This window comes from Coturnix japonica, chromosome 4 (genome assembly GCF_001577835.2).
Source record: "Coturnix japonica isolate 7356 chromosome 4, Coturnix japonica 2.1, whole genome shotgun sequence".
NCBI lineage: Eukaryota > Metazoa > Chordata > Aves > Galliformes > Phasianidae > Coturnix > Coturnix japonica.
Genome location: NC_029519.1, coordinates 66,247,085 through 66,268,061, shown reverse-complemented (window position 1 = coordinate 66,268,061; position 20,977 = coordinate 66,247,085). Strand labels below are relative to the sequence as shown.

The 20,977-nt window shown below is 38.5% G+C and overlaps 1 protein-coding gene across 1 annotated transcript; it reads right to left on the bottom strand.

The window, feature by feature from the left end:
• Positions 1-293: 293 nt before the first annotated feature.
• CCKAR (cholecystokinin A receptor) lies at positions 294-15,994 on the bottom strand. Its single transcript, XM_015862952.2, has 7 exons — positions 15,600-15,994; positions 14,300-14,447; positions 6,566-6,852; positions 5,578-5,829; positions 3,509-3,770; positions 2,121-2,248; positions 294-1,552 (listed from the first exon to the last, which is right to left on the bottom strand). The coding sequence occupies exons 3-7, from the start codon at positions 6,684-6,686 to the stop codon at positions 1,029-1,031; spliced, it is 1,287 nt and encodes a 428-aa protein (XP_015718438.1). The 5' UTR covers positions 6,687-6,852; positions 14,300-14,447; positions 15,600-15,994; the 3' UTR covers positions 294-1,028.
• Between the last annotated feature and the right edge of the window lie 4,983 nt (positions 15,995-20,977).

The following is a 20,977-nucleotide window of genomic DNA, read 5'->3' as shown; positions in this document are numbered from 1 at the left end:
CACTCTGTGATGAAATCTTTCAGTCTGTGCTCATTTCATGGGCTTTTTCTGCTCTCCTGCATCTTGTGGCTTTTATTTTGCCTTGTGTGGTACCAGACCAGGAGCAATTGCAAATACATTTGTACCATATATTGTTACCGTGGGCATCACTCCACACCTCCAGGCTTATCTCCATGCTCCCCAGGGTGGCAATTTCCACGTGAGCCTTCGAGGCTCAGATCACATCTGCCCTTTACACGCGCGGGTGCTCACAGCTGCAGGGAAGAAAGTTGCTTCTCTGTGCTTGTTCTGTGTTTTTTTTTTTTATTCAAAACAACGATACACTTAAATGGTGGTCATTTATCATAGGTTATTGCCAGGTGAAGAATGCTTCCCATCCACATTTAAAGTCATCGGCATATATTTTCATTTTATTTAGAAAAAAAAGGAAAAAGAAATAATTTTACTTAAAAGCATTGTTTTCACACAGACAAGCCCATTCTCCCCACCCCAAAATGCCTGTTCTTGGCTATGGCACCAGCATGATCTCCACACGTATTAGCTCAGCTAAAATAAAGCGAAAAAAAAAATACTTCAAATGTAACTGATTTTGATTGTAAGGCAGAGATGCTGAAGTGAGGACTGAAATACATCTATTTGTGTTTGAGGAGAATCTATCGGCATCGTGGAGGTTTTTGGAGATGCTTAGAAGTGCAGCTGAATACTGAGCTAAACTGCTGATGTTCAGGACACCCATTTTTTTACAGGGGAATTTATGACAAATAGACCATCTTCTAAAGCTTTTATAAAAAAGTCCCTTGCCTTCAAAGAGCCCTCTTCCTCCTTTGTACTTTTGAAGGGAAAATGATATAAAGCTCAGACAGAGACAACATCCATTTCCCATGAAGTTCTCACAGCATTTACTGGCAGCTGAAGTGTTTCATTACCTCAGAACTAAATCATCTCAACTAATGCCACAGCCGCTTCCCAAGACCAGACGATGTCCACTTGAATTTTTGTGGGCCACTTGTAGCCCCTTCTGATGCATCTCAGGGGGGTGCAGACACGTTCATGTGTGTGTAAGAGCACTTGGAGAGCGAAGCCCTTGTCGTCTTCCCCTCCTCTTCATCACCAACCTCTCTAATCACAGGCAGCTTCTGCTTAGTGCAGCAGGTGAAAGTGGCTAGAAAACCCATGCGGAAACGCTTGTTCATGAAGCAGTATATGATGGGGTTCACGCAGGCAGAAGTGTAGGACAGCAGGTGGATAAAGGAGATGGGAGCTCCCGAGAGATGCAGGTCTGCAGAGGCGGTGTCAAATGCGCGCCAGGCATTCACGCTGAAGATGGGAGTCCAACAAATGAAAAACAAAACCACTATTACCATCAGCATGCGGATGACAAGTTTCTTGGCCATCAGGTTGGCAGAAGAGCTGCTGCTTCTCACCCTGTCTATTTTGCTGTTGCTCATAGCAGACAGCTGTTGCAATGGCACTTTCCTTTTCCTTTTGGCTTTGTGCAGGTAGCACCCGTCTCCATCCTCGTATTTGGTGATGCTGGTACTTCCTTTTCTTTCTGTATGCATAAAGGAATGCTTAGATAGTTGGAAAAAAGGTCTCTGAACAGTGTTTCAAATTACAAAAGGAAGAATTGGATCTAAGCCTAAAGAAATAACATATCTCACAGCTGAGCAACTGCTTCAAACAAAGCACTGTCCCAGTTTTGCACCACTCCTGTATCAGCTGCTCTATGTCTACCGGCCTTTGGTATTTTCACATCATAATTGCACACAAACTGATGCAACAGAAAACACTATTTGCTCCAGGATTTGCTTAAGATAGTTTTCAAATCTGGATTTTACTGACAGAAAGGGTCCTAATCCACGGCAGGAAAAATATCTTGACATCTCTATAACAATTTTAGACTTAAAGCTTCCCACCTAAAATGACTGCGAACAAACCATAGGTGAAGAATTACTGGCAAGAGAATAATGGAATCACCTCAATCAACAAATAAATGCTCCTGATGGAAACAGATCATAACCATCGCTTTTACAAATAGGAAATTTTGCTTATAGTGGCCTCAAGATGACTGCTCACGTCTTCAACTCTAACTTAAAAAAGAAACTGAAATATGATGTTACCTCTTGAAGATCTTCTCTGGCTGGCATCAAATTTGATTCCTCTGTAGAGTTCCAATGAAATGAGGCCATATGCAACCATCATTATTATCCCAGGTATAAGAAAGAGTATGAGAAGCAGGAAGGTGTACCTAGAGAATCAATAGATGGACAGAGACTGGGGAATAGTGCAAACCTTGTTTTTTCTGTAACTTCCTGTGGCCTTGCAGAAGGACAGGAGCAGTTGTGGATCCTCCAAAGAGCCCCTGGCACTGGCTTCCAGTACTGAGCTGAGGTTTAGCTGGTGTGCGCTTCCTTCCCATGGAAGGATTAAGCAGCCACCATTGGGGTTCCTGTCCCTGGGGCTGTGCAGAGCCCCTGGGGCTGGCAGCTCCTTCTTTAAGGGGAGTGCTTTTTGCTTGGTTGCACATCGGTGTCTATTGCTCTCTTATGTAACGTTTGGAAGGTAGCTTCTCTAATGCGACTAAAAATGGGGAAATCACTCTGTTTAAACATTCAGGAGCCTACATCTCTGCTGCCCCTTTGGAACTTGGGTACAAACTCATCAACACATCTTAGAATCTGGAGTGATGCCTTGGAATCAGAAGTTTGACCTGTATCCTTCCTCCTCACCAGCACTCACGCTGACAGACTTCTGAGGCTACTGAAAGCATCAATATGACTTTAATGTGAGTGGTGCATACTTTAATCTTGTTCCCACTTCCAACTGACCTTCAGGAGCAAAAAAATACCAAATTAAAATCTTACATCTTCTCAGCACCAATTGAAGCATTTGATCATCATGCAAGGACACAATGTCAAAATAATATTGCTGCTTGATGGTGGTGCTATTTACTTAGCCTGTATGGAAGTGTATGACCTGGAGCTCTGCTCCTCTCCTCATTTCTCTTCCCCTCTTCCCTCAAATAACCAAAAAGGTCAAATTCTCAAGAAGGGCATTTTCAGTCTCTCCAAGTTTTCATATTCTACTTATCTCCTTAAGAGGACGTTCAGATGCAGATATTAAGAGGCAAGGTAGCACACAGCAGGGAGTTTGTGTGTGTTATTCTTAGATTAATGAAGTTTTCTCTGAAAATATTGAAGCTAGTGCTTAAATGAGTTAAAGCAGAAGTGTTATGACTTGATCAGTGGCAGATGCTTTCTTTACAGTAGGGGCTTAGCAGACCAGTGTGAGAATCACTGCCATGTTAGGTGTCTTTCCTATGACAAGAGGAAAGTTGTAAAAGAGTCAAAATGTAAGCAGCTTAAAAATAAGATTTCTATAAATAAGTCAGAGAAGTGAACATGTTTCCTGATGGTTAATGATTAGTTTTCAACCAGCTTAATGCTACCATGAAATCCTGTTTTCCACCAGATAATTACGCATTTGCTTAGAACTGGATAAGTCTTACCAAGACTGCTGAATGAAATCACTTGGCCAAAGGAGCCGACACATGTTGGCTGTGCTGTTGTTGTACTTGGTGAAAGGGACCAGCTTGCTGTAAATTGGGTATGGTGACATGATGGTAAAGGAAACACACCAGGTAGCAGCAATCACTTTCAAGGCGTGGGATTTTGTCTGCCAGACCCTGGACTGCAGAGGTTTGCAAATGGCACTGTACCGCTCCAAAGAGATGGCAACCAGGTTGAATGTAGACACACTTACTGAGATACCTGCATGTAGAAAACAAAGTAAAAGGTTATTCTCTTGTTTAAAATGCTTCTGGTGCATTCAGATAATCTTCCTAACTTTCTATATAAACATAGAAAAAACACAAATACAGCAAGCTAGTCATAAATGAAATTATTCATAAATAAAGTACTGATTAAGTTAGTGAAGAGTGCAGGTGTCCATCGGCAGGTCTCCATGCCGATACTCCTGCCCATTCTCTAGTGCCAGAAGTCCAAGAGAAAAGATAATTTATTCAAACCATGTAATTCTGAAAACAGAAGGAAGGCACATTTCCTTTTGATTCTCCATTTTTCTACCATGGTCTGTGCACCAGAGTAATCGTGCTTCATTTCAAATCAGCATTTGAAACAGTGGAATTTTGCTAATACCCTTTTAACATAAAGTGCTGCAGTCTCTATTCTATTGTTTTAATTGTTAACTCGTCCTGCTAGATTGGTGATCTGATTTCATCATTCAACTGAATTAAGTATTTCTTTATATTTATTTAAATTAGATGGTAATGGAGTTAGTTAAAAAAGCAGGAGAACTGAAACCATTAATTCCTTAATTTCACCTGATGAAAGTTATGAAATATAATGCAATGGTCTGTATTTCTGTCACTGAAGCATCTCGGTTTACCACTGCAGGATTATAGATATTTTTGCTTGATTTTACAACCATTTTTTTTCTTTCTGTGCATGAACTTTAATTTTTATGAATGCTCTGATGTCAGTCAAAATATAAAATACTGGTGTCTTTGTGTTACCCTTTGCTTTACACAAATCATCTTTAACTGAATATATCTTCTTACATCTTAAAGAGTAAGAGCATAGGTGATAGAATGGTAGTCAGTGCCTATTTATCTATAGAAGCCTCTTAACCCGAGGCTAAAGGGAAATACCCACTTTCTGATTCTTAAAATAAGACACTTTCGTACCTGAAATGTACAGGATCAGAAATACTTCACTGGATTTTTATAAGCTTACAAATTGTGAAATCAGAGAGAGACGTTGCTTGGGTAAATTTTTATGACATTTATGGCAGCAATTCATTATAACTGTTTAAACACAGCCTTTAGTTGTACTGGTTTTATCTACAAAAAGATGTTGATTTCCCATTCCCAGTTTAGGTGTGTACTTTCACATTACATCAAAGTTCTCAAGGCTGTAAGCTGGAGGGGCACAGTGCAGGCATTTGGAAACGCCTGGCTCAGCCTCCACTACCAAAAGGGGCACAGCATGGCATACAGAGCTGTGACACCCCAAAGTCAGTATGTAAGAGCCGTATGTGTACAGCCTGCATGTCGTGGTCTCCTGCTGACCTCAGATCTGACCTGATCTGTTCTTACAAAGCCCTTGCTCTTACATCTAGCTCTGCAAATAGAAGCTACTTCTGCTTCTGACTATTTTTGTCCTTTCGTGTACCACTGCTAACAAAAATCTGTGTAGTGAGGACTATACACACTGTCCTTTCTGATGGATGATCTGGACTCTGCTAATAGCTCTGTCAGGGATAGGTAAGCAAGTGTTATGTTCCAGGTTCCTCATTAAAGCTTATTTGTACAAAACACTTCTCACCTCACCTTCACAGTAAAACACTTCTGTGTGCAGTTAAAATTAACTGAGTATCTCTGTGTTTTGCTGGATCAGGCTTAGGAAACCAGATCTATAAATATCTGCCCTACAGAGTTGTTTCTTGATGATTTTGGTAACTGTTCAATGGCAGATAGAAAAAAATCAGGTCTTTAATGACCTTCTCACATATCCCACTAGTTAATATTCAAAACAAGAGTAAACTTCCAAGACTTACCCATGAAATAAGTGGCAGTTTTGCAAACAGTGCTTCCAAAAATGAAATCTTTCAGCAGGTTGGGAATAAGGGTGAATGGCATGCAGAAGAGACAGAGCATTAGGTCACTGACTGCCAGGGACAGCAGAAACGTGTTGGTGACCGTTCTCATCTGTTTGTTTCTTATCAGCACAGTGATGACCAGAATGTTCCCCAAAACACTGAGCAGAAATATCAAACAATACAGCAGAATCCGGATTATCTGGTGCAGATCTGAAAATAGTCACAAAGAGAAATCAGGTATGAAGTATACAGATCGCAGACTATGATATGATTCATCCTTTAATCAGAAGGTAAACCCTTTCAAAAGCCTGCCTGGTTTTAGTTTTGCTGAGGTTCATGCCTTTATACCAATCAATGGAAGTTCTAAAATTCTTAAATGTATTTTGATCTACTTGAATTGCATAACTTTAAGTCAGGACACATACAGTGCACTTCTGAAGAGCCAAACACAACTTCTGAATGGCATGTTCTGCTCAAACTACTTAACGTTCACTGCTCGTTCATCACAGAAATTCCTCCTTTAATATGAAAGCACAAAACGATCCAGCAATCAAAAACATTTTAATACAGCGATGATCATTTCAATTTCATAGTGTTATAGTTTCATACTTAATCTCTTTTACACATGATGTCAGATCACATAACTCCAGTGCTATGGATTTCCTCAGAGTTAAAATAGTGTTTCTCCATGTCCTTCTTAAAGCTGTTTACATTTTGTGCCCAATATTCCTACTGTCAGTTTTCCATTCTAACCCAATTTTGTTCCAGCTGGATGTTTATCTTGGAAAACCAGTACATGCTGAACTCTTTCCTGCCTGTTTCTCATCCTAACTTATCAGCAAGTAGTTGATTTTGCATTCCCCCACAGAAAAAGCCTTGTCTGGCTGTTTGTCTCTGTGTTTACTTTCAGCTAGGACTGCCTTAAAGATCTACTTTCTATACCTACCTTTAGAAGAATAAGGTGGATCGTCCACACAGTAAAAAGTCTCATTTTCCAAGAGGATATCACACAGCAAAGCAGTGATGTTGGTACTGTTCTCAAGGAAGCTAGCATCAACTATTTCCATCCTTCAGGATCCGCAGGTTAGCTGCTATGAAGAAGGCTGGTTTGTAACTATCTGCCCATTCTTTCAGTAAACAAATATCTTCTGAATGAAGTCTTCAAGAGGAATAAAAGAGAGGCAGAGGTGCAAGTAAGCTCTTTAACCATCCGTTAGGAGCACTCTGGTCAGGCTGAAAAAGATTTATGCCATATGAGGCAGTTTAGAAAAGCAGGGCAAGCATGCAGACACACATTCACACATATGCACACATGCACACATCCCCTCCTGTACTTTTTTAGATCCACCCTCTTCTGTTACTGGCCTACTGTTGGGATTATAAACAGACTAGAAAAAGATTACAGCGTTAACCCCTTGCAAGGTTGCTTCTGCTCACGTCTCTGCAATATTTCTCAGAGGGAGGTTGCTGTGCCACAGCCAATAAATCACAACCGGTGAGTGATGAGAGTGATAAATCCGTCTCTCAACCACCACCACTTAAAATGTCCAGAGGAACTAAATAGACAGGCACAGAAAGGAAAAATAACACCAAGATTTTGCATGCCTTACATGAAAGTGTTTTTTCCTTCACATTTTTCAGAACAAACTGAAGACTGGGTATGTAATTGTCTCAGGAAAACAAGAGCTGTTACATCTATCTCATTTAGCGAAGTGCTAACTTCATACTGAAGATTTTCATGTCCCCGATCCAAAGCTCAATAAGGCCACAGATTCCAGTGCTCCTGGATTGAGCTCTATGGACATACGCCATTAGAACTGTCGGCTAATATAAGCAGAAGCCTAGACATTTTTTCAGTGCAAGGGCTTCTATTTGACTTGTAAACTTGAGCTGATAAAATACTGCACTTTAGTCACGCATTAGTGCAAAATACAACAACCCTGACTGTTTAAAAGTAGCCCTTTCCTCTGAGTTCTGCCTTGTGAATATGTAAACACTATCCTCTCTGGTGTTCCACAATGTCCTGGACTATCAGAGTGGTAACAGTGGATTTAAGATCTCTTCTTAAATACACAGGACAATAATAGGCTCCTGATAGCAGGTTCCTAACCCCTTAAAGTTGATATACAATGACTGGAACTCCTGGATTTCTTTTCCACCCTCTCCAACCTTGGCTTACAGTGCCAAGGAAACATTCAGTCCAGTAGAATTCATTTCCAGCCTAAAAGGTATGTCACACTGGTAAGAAATTAATCCTACTATTATCTTTCTACTTGATGATTTCAAAACAATTATATAGAAGAAATAGAAGTTGAATTTTGTCTCCATTTTTGCAATAACTGACTGCTGAGCTTGAACTTCAAGTGCTGAACTCTCTGAAAAATCTTGTTGTCTTTTAGCTGCCTAATTCAGCTTTAATTCTTAATATATTTTAAGGAATAGGTTGATGGGTACTATTAACCAACCACTCTCTTAAAAGACAAATTTGCCTATTTAATTAAACATAGATATATACATATAGTTTTCAGATTTAGTTTTGAATCATAGCTCAGGTTATTTTGAATAACAGTTCAGATCTATGTTGAATTATTCCAGGATTTCAAAGTATTATAATATCCCTTAGTGGCAGCTAAGACAGGCATTGATTTGGCGGTGGTAAACTGCAGGAAAAGTCCTGGATACTTTCTGAGAAGGACTTCTGGATTTCGAATGCTTTCTCACTCTTCAGAGACAGCAAGACGCAGAAAATCTACCTGAAGCTGCCAAAACTTCCAGCTAACAACTACTCTTTCCTTTGAAAATTACTTTCTATAGAAGAAAAATCAATAACAAAACCAACTCAGAGCAAATTTTGTAGCATATATTTGCCTTTCTAAGATGTGCCTTGCTTTTGATATCTGTATCCAAGTCATTTCATTTAAGTCTTTAAATTTGAGAGCAGTTATAAGGCAGCATTCAGTCAGAACGATTTTGAGCTCTCTCATTTTTTCGGTCTGAGACCTTTGCATGTCAACAGAAGTTATTATAATTATTTTCAATTATTATAATACTCTGACCTGCTGCAAACCACAGGCTGGGTAATTGTGTTTAGCAATTCCTTTACTGAATTAAATAACCTGTAATGGAGTTAGAGTCTTTCTGTAAGCAAGATGTCAAATTGTTATTCTGGGCTTATTTTTAATGTGGAAAAGATCTTTCTGGTTTCCTGGCACCTTCTATTAGATCTGTGTTAGAGAAATGATTGGATGTGTTTTCAGTTTCGTTTGTGTTGACTGGTATTAGCAGTATTTCCATCATTATTTCTAACCAGATGTATTGCTGCTTGGAGTTGGATTCTTCCTCAATTCATTTTTCATCTACAGTTTTTATACTGGTTATACCACTGTAATTTTTGGGTTAGTTGCTGTTGTTCCTATGATTTATGCATTGTTTATTCCTGTGCCTTGAGGAAGAAAAGTATATTAAATAGAAAGATTATTTTTTCTTTACGTTGTTAAAGTCTGAGACCGAAAGCTTAAAGTCTGCTGAGCTTCCGGATTTGCTGGACTACATTTCCAAGTGTCTTCTATGAAGACTCCAGGGAAGAACCAAAATGAGTTGTCACATTAGAGCAAATTACCATTCTGAGCTGAATTCTCCATACCTGTCATGACTTTATCATGTCTGATGTACATGAAGTTAGTTATTCATTCCTTGTGTATGAGCTGTTTCACATCTTCCATGAGCACTGTGCCCCAGATCTAAACGTTTTCTAGTTCATGTACAGTTTTTCACAGATGGTAACATAGGAAGATAAACCAAGGATTTTAATGATGGCATATTGAATTTTTGTGCTTGTCTTTTTTTTCTTTCTCTGTTCCTTTCCTAATAATTCCTGTAATCCTATTTGCCATTTTTTATAACTACTGAGAATTGAACTGATGTTTACATGGAAGAATAATACTGTAACTACAGCAATCTCTTTCCTGCTTAGTGATAACTAGCTTAGAGCTCTACACTATTCATGAAGAATTATATTTGTTTTCTACATTGCAGTGATTTTTATTCTCTCTGCTTTATCAGAAAGAGCTTCCTGCACCTCTTCAAATTCAGCTTTTGCTTCTTCTCTTCTTGACTGATCTAACATCAGCAGAAAACTCTTTCATCTCACTCCTTTTTCCATTTTGTGGTACATTTCTAAAAGTGATGAATGTCTAAGGCAAGGCTTCCTATGGGGCTCCATTCATAATTCCTTTTCTTATCTACTTTTTATGTTGTTCCATGTTTCACTCTAAAACGATGGCCTCGTACTTGTCTATGATATTTCTTTACTACTGAAATACCTCTTACATGATTCTCCTGGTACTTTCTGGCATCCAAATCCATGCCAGCTTTGATCCTTTAGCCTAGATTAGTATTTCAAGACTATTTGCAAATGCTGATTGCTGCATATGTGGAATTATCTAGGGCTTGTGAAACTCCTGCTGGAGAAGCAATGAAGATACAAACCCAGAAGTGATACAGCAGCCCAGTAACATGGGTTATGCTCTTAGCACAGTGCAGACAGTGTTCTACATTAAAGAAACGAGACACAAAACCTGAAGCATTCATGAAAGATAGGACTGCCATTTAAAAACTCTGTAGTATAGACCAGATGTCCAGAGATTTGTATGTGTTATTGCAGTACCCACTGTGGATGCCAGGTTTACAATCTGGCTCTTCATCTCAAAGGTTTTCAGTGTAACTCTGTTTAAAAATTGGCATTATGTTTGCAGGAGGTCATATTTAATAATTTTACTATTTCCTTTAGAACTTCTGGATGAACACTATCCAGTCCTGGACTGAGCAGCATTCAGTATCTGCTGGATAAATTGCCAGACTAAATGACTAAGAATTTGCTGTGAACTGAACTCCCCATTTGGAGTCGATTTCTGCCTAAGACAAACTAAGATTAAATGTTTTTTGTTTTTCTAGGCATTTTTTGCATAGATTTACTCAAATGTACAGCCAACAATCTCAGTATCTGGACAGTTCTGAATTGCCTTTTTAACATAATTTCTCTCTAGTATATTTGACTAATTGCATGATGATCACTCTCTCACAGGCTGATCAGTATCATGTCAATGTCTCCCTACAAGCATTAAGATAAAGTAAAAAAGGAAACTGTTTTAATGAAATGCTCACTATAAATGTCATTTTATTATTTAGGAGAAACTAAAATTAAATAGTTACATTTATTTGATCACATTATTTGGTATGTTGGCAATTTTCGGCAAGAACTTCCTTAGAGTAGGCTGCCTTATTAACTACACTTACTTATGAATAAAATTGGCTTTGATAATTAAGATATAAAATAGGTATCACGGTAGCATAGAGAACCTCTGCGGGTAGTCTAGAGATATGTATACAGTGTATTCCCCAGTATCTGAAGAAGAGAAGGCCTGACTACTCTGATAACTAAAGGACCTTTTTTCTTATTTGAATTTTAATTATGTATTTTTTTCTGTTATGTCACATGGTGAACAAACTAGTTTAGTAGTCAAAACAGATCGTGTGCTCTGTCATCTCATGCTATGTGTGCAATGCTTTTCTTATCCAAAATCAAAAAACATCGATTTAAATTTCCCTCACAGTTCTTCTCCAAGGATAAGCATCTGTTCTTTTCATTTTTTTACCAAGGACTTTCACTTACTCTAAATAGAAAGTCTACTTGTAAAATTATGAATTTGGGAAAGCTTAGCTTTTATCTTCTGTCATATTTACAAACTGTTTGGGGTTTGTTACCAGATTTTTTTTGTCTTGGTAAATGAAAGAAGACAAATGAATTAGAAGAAATATATATATGGAAAGTCAAGGTCTAGTTCAGTTCTCAGAGGAGTTATGCTGACATAAGGTCACTGATGATCTGACCTGGAGCCCCATTAGGCTTTCAGAGTAACTGCCATGAAGATCGGTTTATTTAATGCTCATCCAAACTTACCAATGTAAGGATGAAAGACGTGCGTCATGACACCTACCAGATAATGATGTAACTATTCTTGCCAGTACTAAACTCCTTAATAAATCTCAAAAGCAGAATAGACTGTTGAAAAAAAAAACACCCTATGTGTAACAATCAAGAACTATAGTCTTTTCTATTTAATTCTCCAATGAAGTCCCATAATAGTCACCATTGTTCTACTGCTAGTAGACCTTAAAGAAGACTGAGGAGGGATCTAATTAGTGTTTATAAGTATCTAAAGGGAGGTGGGAGGCAAATGGATGAGGCCAGGCTCTTGGTGGTGCATAGTGATAGGAGTCATCAACCCTGGAGGTGTTCAAGGGACATTTAGATATTGTGTTGAGGGGCATGGTTGAACTATTGATAATAGGAAGACAGTTGGAATGGATGATCTTGTAGGTCTTTTGTTTAGCTTGGAGAAGAGAAGGCTCAGGGGAGATGTCACTGCACTCTACAACTTCCTGAAGGGAGGTTGTGATGAGGAGGAGCTTGGGCTCTTCTCCCAGGCAACAAACAGGACCTGAGGGAATGGCTGCAAGTTGTACCAGAAGAGGTTTAGACTAGACACAAGACAGAACTTTTTCTCTCAGAGAGTGGTCAAGGCACTGGAATGGCTGCCCCGGGAGGTGGTGGAGTCGCCATCCTTGGCAGTGTTCAAGAGGTATCTGGATGAGAAGCATAGATCATGGTTTAGTGGTTTGCTGTAGCAACAGTAATGGGAGGACGGTTGGACTAGATGATCTTGTAGGTCCTCTCCAGCCTTATGATTCTATGATTTCAGCCCTTGTGATTCTATGATTCTATGAAAACCTGAACATGTGGAAGAACTTCATTATGGTAAGAGTGAAGGAGCACTGGAACAGGCTGCACAGAGAGGTTGTGGAGTCTCCTTCTGTGGAGACATTCAAGACCCATCTGGATGCCTACCCATGTAGGATCAATGATCTCTTGAGGTCCCCTCCACCCTCTGAAATTCTGGTTCTATGATTTTATGTCCCGACCCAAGTACACCACCTTGTATCTGGCCTCTCTAAAAATGTTAGGGGATGCATCTCTCGTTTAGAAGGCCTTTTTACTATTACTACTAGCTACAACATAGATCATCAATAAAAGCAATCTCCTTGAAAGAATCCAAGTAAAATTTTCCTCGAATAAAAACAAGTAATTATACAATGTTTAGAATTTTGCTATTTTTCCATTGTCATGATTTTCCATGGAAGGACTGGAAGGGTACTGAGGTCATGAGATAATGGACTGTGCTGCTCAAGTTCCAGGACTCCTGGGATGAAAGTAAGATTTTAAGTCAGACTTATGGCCATGTATTTTCCTGTACACAATTACATATTTTGTTGTTTGACTCTTGCTCTTATACTGTGATAATCTCCAGGCCTTTTTTTATTTATTAATTTTATATTGCTTCACTGAAACTCTGCTAGCTAGCAGTTTAGATTAATTATTGAACCAAGTAAGAATAGGTACAGGGAGACCTTCGTGAAGGAAAACAACTTGCACAAGTTGAAGTTCTGCTACTGGTCTTAATTTGTGGAATTTTTATATTTATTTGCAAATTAGCCAATTATCTTTGCATTTTGGACTGCAGGCAGTTGTATTTTTTTTTGAGAAACAGAGAATAGAGATGCCAAATACTTGGATTTGTTTCAACTATTACATTAAGCTTTCTTGGGAGCATTTGATAGTATTTCCATAGAGAGTCACTTCAAAATGTTATTCAAAAACTGAAAATAAATAGCAGTTTCCAGAGTTCCACCACAGATGGGCTGTTACAAGATAAAATTATTGATCGTACCACGCTTTTTCTATATAATTCTTAAGAAAGCACACTCCGAGGAACAATTGCTTTAGCTAGTTTGGGCTATTTGCTTATGTTTATACAGTATTACACTGTGCAGGGAGTTAATGTGACAGAAAGCACGTAAGTTTTAAATTCATTTTCATTGTTCAGTCTTTGCTTACATTACAAAACTGTTTTAAAGCTGCTAAGGAGAACATTCAACTCTCAGAAGAAGGAAGAAGCAAAACCCTGAGAACAAATTCTGCTCAGAATTCCCTACATTCACTTTTTGTTACAGCAAACCTCAATTAGTTTGGATGCTATGGTACTTCCCAGATATCCAAGGGCTTACAAATAGGGCAAATGTACTGGACAAAGATGGATCTTTGGGATGTAATCCTTGTATATGAAGAAGATACACTTAGTTGTTGTATGGTCAATTTTGCTTTTACAAACAGTTTGTGTTTCTGAAGGCATTATCTTACATATGCAATTTCATGCATACCGGTCTCATCCTTCCTGTAATCACCGTCATTGATAATAAGCATTCTTTGCACAAACAAAGCAGTGTAAAGCAGTCATAGTGTGAGCTGTGGCTACTGCATTGTTTCTTGGATACCTAATTTCTTCTCAGTATTTTCCCTTTATTCTGTAACATTTATTTTTTTAGTCTTGTGGGAAATGAAAAAAAAATGAGGAAGGAAAAGTATTTATGACAAAGGCATTAAAAAAGTCCAGTTACAATTAGTGTTTCATTTTAAAACCTCTTTTTCCTTAAGCTGCTTGAAGCAAGTAAAGCTTCTTTTAAATATGCAAGTAACACGCTCCCAGTTTCTATTCACACTCACTCTGGTTTTAAACCTGATGTGCATCTATTTGCTCAAACCACAACTGTACAGTTTTCTTACCTATTTAAATTTTGTTTGCAGTTCAGTGAAGAAAGCCAGAACCGTCAACTTCAATTTTATAGCTTGCAAACAGAGACCTCCTCAAAGTTTCACCTAATTCTTAGTAATTACTCATAAAAGGTGTTATTAGAAGTCAAATGGGAATGCTCTGGCAAAAGAAAGAGGAAAACATAATTTATTTTATTAAATACTAAAAACAGTTATTTCTCGCTGAAAAATCTCATTCACAAGACACTATTTAGAGACTGCTGGAAATTTCAAATTGGATCATGTGAGAAATATTAAAATCAAATCTGAAAAACCAGAACATAATATACATTTCTGAATATACTTTGATTTTCTGTTTTAAGTAGGAATAAGCCATAGGTCATGTTTTTGTCATGGATGTGTTGTTTTAGTGCCCTTAAACACCATATAACAATGCCAGAGTAAAGTGTTTTTCTAAGCATCCACATGATTATGAAATATATACACTTATAGAGCAGGTTTGAGATGAGGTATATATATTTGGGATGTGTATACATATGTGTAAATACAAAAATTTTCTCCTCTAAATTACTTATCATATTTGCTCTGTAGGCTATTCTAAGTCTTTCTGCCATGCCTATTCTCACTGTAAACCTTTACAGACATACTTGCAGGAAAATATTAACTAAGTTTTGAAATCATCTTCCTTAAATAGTTGGTGTCTTCTCCCTTTATTGTTTCTCTATGTGTCACATATGGGGGGAGAAAGACATCTCACTGATCTAAATCCTCTGAATGCTGCCTTTACTGTACATCTAATTTAACTTAAATGAAAAACTTCATGAGTGCTGAAAAACCCCAAGAAGGAATTTTTCTGCTACATTTTAAATAACTACACACTATACAGCAGAAACGTACCCTGCTGCAGCTCTCAGTGGGTACAAACCCAAATGCAATTTCAGACAAAAACCGGACATTTTTATCCACGTGGCTACTAGTTTATGTCTATATTCAAGCTGGGGAGCAACTTTTGTCCCATCTGCTCTGGAAAATATGTCCATTGGTAAACAGTGGTAGGCCAGTTGGCTGCAGGGATTCTTCCAATGAAGAACAAAAGCAATTAAAGATAAAAATAATTAGAAAGAGCAGTGAGGCGTCCTACTGAGGAAGATGGACTAGGGCAATATTCAGCTCAGGGGTCTCAACTCCCAGAGCCGGATCAGGGAAAATGTGGCTGTAAAATGCTTTTTGCCTTAGCTGTCTGGTAACTATACCACAGTTATCCTTCTGAAGGTACATATTCCTCCAATTATACTCCTATATTACTACTTACTCATGCCCATGATTGACAAGCTCAGACAGGGCAAATCTGTACAGTTTTCCTGAACTGTTTTGTCATTCTCTTCTCTTCTCTTCTCTTCTCTTCTCTTCTCTTCTCTTCTCTTCTCTTCTCTTCTCTTCTCTTATTACAGAGGTTTGTATAAAAATATATATTTGAGGGGTTCATGAGAAGAAGGATGTAGTCTGCAATTCAGTGGCTTTGCATACAGCATTCAGAACTGTCTTACACATGCTTGCACTTTCACCTGCTTGTTCCACTCTTTCTAGGTGCTTGCCTTGAATTCTTGTGCACATTCTTATTTTGAACTTACTTCCACAGTAAAAGCAGTCTATCTAGAATCACAGAATGACCCGGGTTGGAAGGGACCTCAAGGATCATGTAGTTCCAACCCCCCCTGCCTAGCAGGGCACCAAACATACACCTTTACTAGATCAGGTTGCCCAGGGCCCCGTCCAACCTGGTCTTGAACACCTCCAAGGACGGGGCATCCACAACCTCCCTGGGCAGCCTGTTCCAGGGCGCTAACCACTTCTCCTAGTGAAGAACTAACCCCTAACATCAAACTAAATCTTCCCTCTTTTACTTAAACCATTTCCCCTAGTCCTGCTATTGTCAGCCCTTTCTGCAAGAGTTTACTCCCCTCCTGGGAGTAAGTTCCCTTCAGGTATTGAAAGGCTGCATGAGGTCACCCCACAACCTTCTCTTCCCCAGGCTGAACAAGCCCAATCCCTTCAGCCTGTCCTCATAGTGGGAGGTGCTCCAGCCCCCTAATCATCTTCGTGGCAAGTTGTGTTTTGTGCCTACTCAACAAAATGAAGTTTAAAGGAAAGCACTAATGGAAGGTCAAAAATGAAACTCTGTGCCATTAAGCTCCAGAAATCAATGCCTATAAGTCCAGGCTTTTACACTGCAGGTGCAATTAGTGTGTAAAGAAGCCTTACTTCCTTGCCTGGCATAATCCTCAGCTGCAAATGAATGATTTCCTACAGCTGGCAACCTTCACTCTAAACCTGTCTTTGTCAGCTTCACTCCCACATCTGTCACTACCTATTCCTTGTTTTTCACAGCTTTTTCCAATCTGTTTTCCTTCCTCCTATGTATTGTTTTTTTCTCCTGCCAGTTACGTCTCCAATATGAGTAGGAAAATTGTTTCTTATAAATGTCAATCAAAGCCAAAAAGCTACAACTATCTAGTTGTGTTTTGTGCCTACTCAACAATTCCCATAATAGGAGCACAGTATTTAAACTTTAAACGGTTTTCTGCTATAATATATTCCTGTATGTAAATGGATCAACTTTGTTTACAAATCAAGGCTCCATTTTACATTTTGACTTAACCTATTTTGGCCTAATACAGGACAATCTCAAGTATTTCAGTATAGGATTCTTCAGGTCCCTGACATTGCCTGTGATCTATCAGACAAGCCTCTATTCCATAGTTGGTTAAGATATTTATTCAGTGTGCTGTGCTTCTTTTCAAGGGTAGAAAGCATATGTCTGTACAAAGAGAAGCATCATCAGTGGAGACAAGACTATGAGAAACAATGAGAAACTTAGGATTGTTCTGCTTACCATGTTCAGTTCATTCAGTGTTTCCACCAGGTAATTTATCTTACTGGCACATCTGGCTGTGCTTTTAACAGAGCAGCCATCAGGTTAAGGAAGCAGAAGACAAAAAGGATATCTGAAAAATGTTAGTAAGGGAAATGAGGATCCCTGTGAGCCAGTGTTGTTTGTAATGATTGCTGTATCTGGTCGTTTTCCAGCCCTACCCAAACCAACAGAAAAGAACTACAGGAGCTTTCTTATCCTCTTGGTTTATTCTTCACTTCTGAATCTTCTATTTGAAAATGTTACAAAGTATCTAATCAGTTTACTAATCCTTATTAATAATAATCAAGAACTTAGAAAGAGGATAAATTACCTTTAATTGTCATAACATCTTAACTAGAGGAATATAAAAAAACTACCTAGAATGGGTATCCAAGACCATTTCCCCAATTACTGGGGAAATGCATGTGAGTGCTGAAGAATGTCTTTTAAAAGGTTTGCCTATATACAATAACTGTGTGAATTTCCAAGCAGACTTAATGACAGCTGATAATTAAAATACATACCAAGTATGAAGTGCATATACTATGCTGTATATATACTATGCTGTATATATACTATGCTGTATATAGACTGCATTTGTCATTTAGAACTTTTTTTCTTCAAAATTGTCTTTGACCAACAGGCTTCATTTCTTTTGTAAGCTTATGAAATCCCACATCCGTATAATTCTATTTTAAAAGTCTTGTGTGCACATGAGTTTTTAAGAAGCAGAAAATGCAGAATGGTAGCGCTCAGGGCTGGGTTACTTGACTGATAACAAAACACACGACAAACTAACTGAAACGAATAGCACTAGAAAAATTATGGACTTTGTGCAGGTTTTACATGGCTCAAAACTGGCAGTTGCTATTATGACTCAGCAATGCCATTAAGAAGTGCCAGCAAAAGATGCTATGACTTGAGATACATAATCCTCTGTAGGAAGGATTAAACCTGCATAAAGGCAAGGTCTGGTAGGAAATCACCTAAAATCAAGAGCTGAATCAATGTGATACTCCTAAAGCTGGACTGATAATTCTTGATGTCATTGACAGTCAAGTCTAGCTCTCAAGTTCAGCCCTGTATTAGATAAAATATATTACTTTTCATGAACAATAGTCTGCAATAAGAGATGTTTTCTGCCCTTATAAGTGAAGATACATCTAAGCTTCCTACATTCTTCAGATTGCATCTGAGGTATTTGGGCAAGAAAAAATCTCATTACTCCACAGGGACTGATTATTGTTAAGAAGTATTGAAACTTGTCAAAATGTATTGCCATTTTTTGGGGAAAGTCATTTAAATAAAGCTTAAAACTGGTGAAAAGGAGTCACTGACAGAAATTTCATTTTTCTTGCATTTGTAGTTTTTGTTACTGTTAGCAGCTATAAGCGATATATCCTGGTTCTGATTGCACAAGAAAACCAGTGGATGTTGGAGCATAGCTGAGATTAAAGTTTAATTTGCAATAGTCCAATATAAAGAATGACCACACTGAGTGAAGGACTGAATGTTATTCTTTGAAACAAGAATGACACAAGAATCTGAATGACTGAGAAACCCAGGGAGCAGCTACTTCAACTTGACACTTTCAACTCACAGGCAAATTTCTGCTAGCATTAGAGGCGTGATGGCACTTCAAAAGAGATGAGACATCTAATTCCACAAGAAAAAAACAACTTCTTAGCAGCTCTATGACAGTAGTGGCAAACCCCCTGTGCCCCTTAGGTCAGTGATCACAGGAGGCCTGTACTATTTGAACTATCTATTAAAAATTATTTTAGATAATAATAACAAAACATGTTACTCAGGAAAAAGCAAGTCTCATCTACTGTGGAAGTGCTTCAGTCTCTTAGGAGGGCAGAATGTGGGCTCTTGTCCATTGCTAGCAAAAATGCCAAGCTAATGGTGTTATTGTGCTTTTTGTATCTGTTGTAGTTTCTATGAAAATAAATAGGAGGCAACCAACATAGATTCCAGGAAAGAAAGTAGTCTTCATAATTATGAGGAAGTATTAAAGTGCATGTTGTCTTATGTGGCCTTAAAGATGACAATGCATCATGTATGATCTGTTGATTTAGAGCCCTCCCCACCCCCCCCTTATCTCAACATAAACCCCAGTGGGAAAATAGGGACAGACCATGGATGAAATATTTTAGCTACTGACTTGGCAATTTTTACTTTCCCTTGCCAAATTCCCGATGCTTTCCAGATCTACACTGGCAGATAAATACAAGCCAGTTGGGATACTGGTATCAGTTATAGCAAACTGCAGTACAAAGCACAATAAAGATGTGTTAAATTATAGAGCAGTGAAACTGTACTGGAGGTGAGAAATGATGGTGAAGAGTTAATGTTCAGGGTGTAGGACAAGGATGATGAAGACTGAGACCATAAAAACAAAACCAAAGTGAAACCAAACAAAAAAAACCCCAAGAAAACAGAGACACCAGAGCTGCCAAAACCAGAATGCTACCTTTGGTATGTGGCACATATGATTGCACATCATAAAACAATTCTATGTTGACTGTACTGCAGTTGCTTACTTGAAAGTAAAGTAAATCACAGTGAAAAAGCAGGAGTGGCCCAACTAGTTGTGTCATCTAGTGGGGATGGGCTAAGGGGAATGCCATTCATGTTGGGATTTCTGCCAATGACTCTTATTCAAGTGATATTTTTTAACAATGACCCTATATTTCTTAAGCTGCTATGCTTAAGCTCCTTGTAAGGAAACAAAAAAGAAGCAAACACTTAAGCATGAGATTTCTTAACTGGATATGGTAAGGATGCACACAAAGTGGTTAAGAGCACTCAGAAAGATGCTGTAGAAATAATCTCTTTATATTTCCTTGCTTTTGGGCTTTGATTGACATTTGTAAGAAACAATTTTCCTACTCATATTGGAAGACAGTAAACTGGCAGGAGAAAAAAAACATACATATGAGGAAGGAAAACAATTGGAAAAAAGCTGTGATAACAAGGGAATGAGGTAGTTGACAGATTTGTGGGAGTTGAAGCTTGACAAAATGACGGTTTAGACGTGGAAGGTTGCGCAGCTGTAGGAAATCATTCATTTTGCAAGCTTGAGGAATATGCCAGGCAAGGAAAGTAAGGCTTCTTTAACACGACTAATTGCACCTGCATAGTGTAAAAGCCTGGACTTAAGGGCATTGATTTGGAGCTTAATGGCACAAGAGTCTTTCATTTTTTCGACCTTCCATTAGTGCTTTCCTTTAAACTTCATTTTATTCAAAGAGCCCTTCCTAGAGCATATCAAGTTCTGCACGAATGTGAGCAAGAACTTGTCTATGGTGAGGGTGATGGAGCACTGGAAACAGGCTGCCGGGGGGGTCCTTGGTGGAGTCTTCCTTCTCTGGAGATATTCAGACGCTTGCCTGGAACGCCTAACCTGTGTGCGTGGTGTAGGGAGCCTGCTTTGCCAGGGGGGGTTTGGACTCGATGAAAATCTCTAGTAGGTCCCCTCTGACACCCCTACAATTCTGTGATTAATGTGAGTTCAGATGCGTTTTTATACCTGGTTACATCTACTGATATATATATATATATATTTAGCAAGGTAGCTGATTACAGTTATCTTCATTTCCTTGCTTCGGCTTTGCTCACTTGCAAAGCTCACAGCAATGAAAACATTGCCCTAATATTTTAGTATGTTATAAAATTCAGCGTTTTAGAGGGATATGGTCATTCTCAGAGCTGGAAATGAATACTGATTATTTACTCTGGAAGTCAGTCTTCAGCTTTTCCATGTTAACTCC

What these genes read in the sequence shown, in the direction of transcription:
- CCKAR (XM_015862952.2), bottom strand. Translation starts at nt 6,686, where the DNA reads ATGGAAATAGTTGATGCTAGCTTCCTTGAGAACAGTACCAACATCACT. An exon ending in AACTGCCACTTATTTCATGG is followed by an intron (nt 3,771 to 5,577) that starts GTAAGTCTTGGA and finishes TTCTACATGCAG; the next exon opens with GTATCTCAGTAAGTGTGTCT. An exon ending in CCAGAGAAGATCTTCAAGAG is followed by an intron (nt 1,553 to 2,120) that starts GTAACATCATAT and finishes TTATGCATACAG; the next exon opens with AAAGAAAAGGAAGTACCAGC.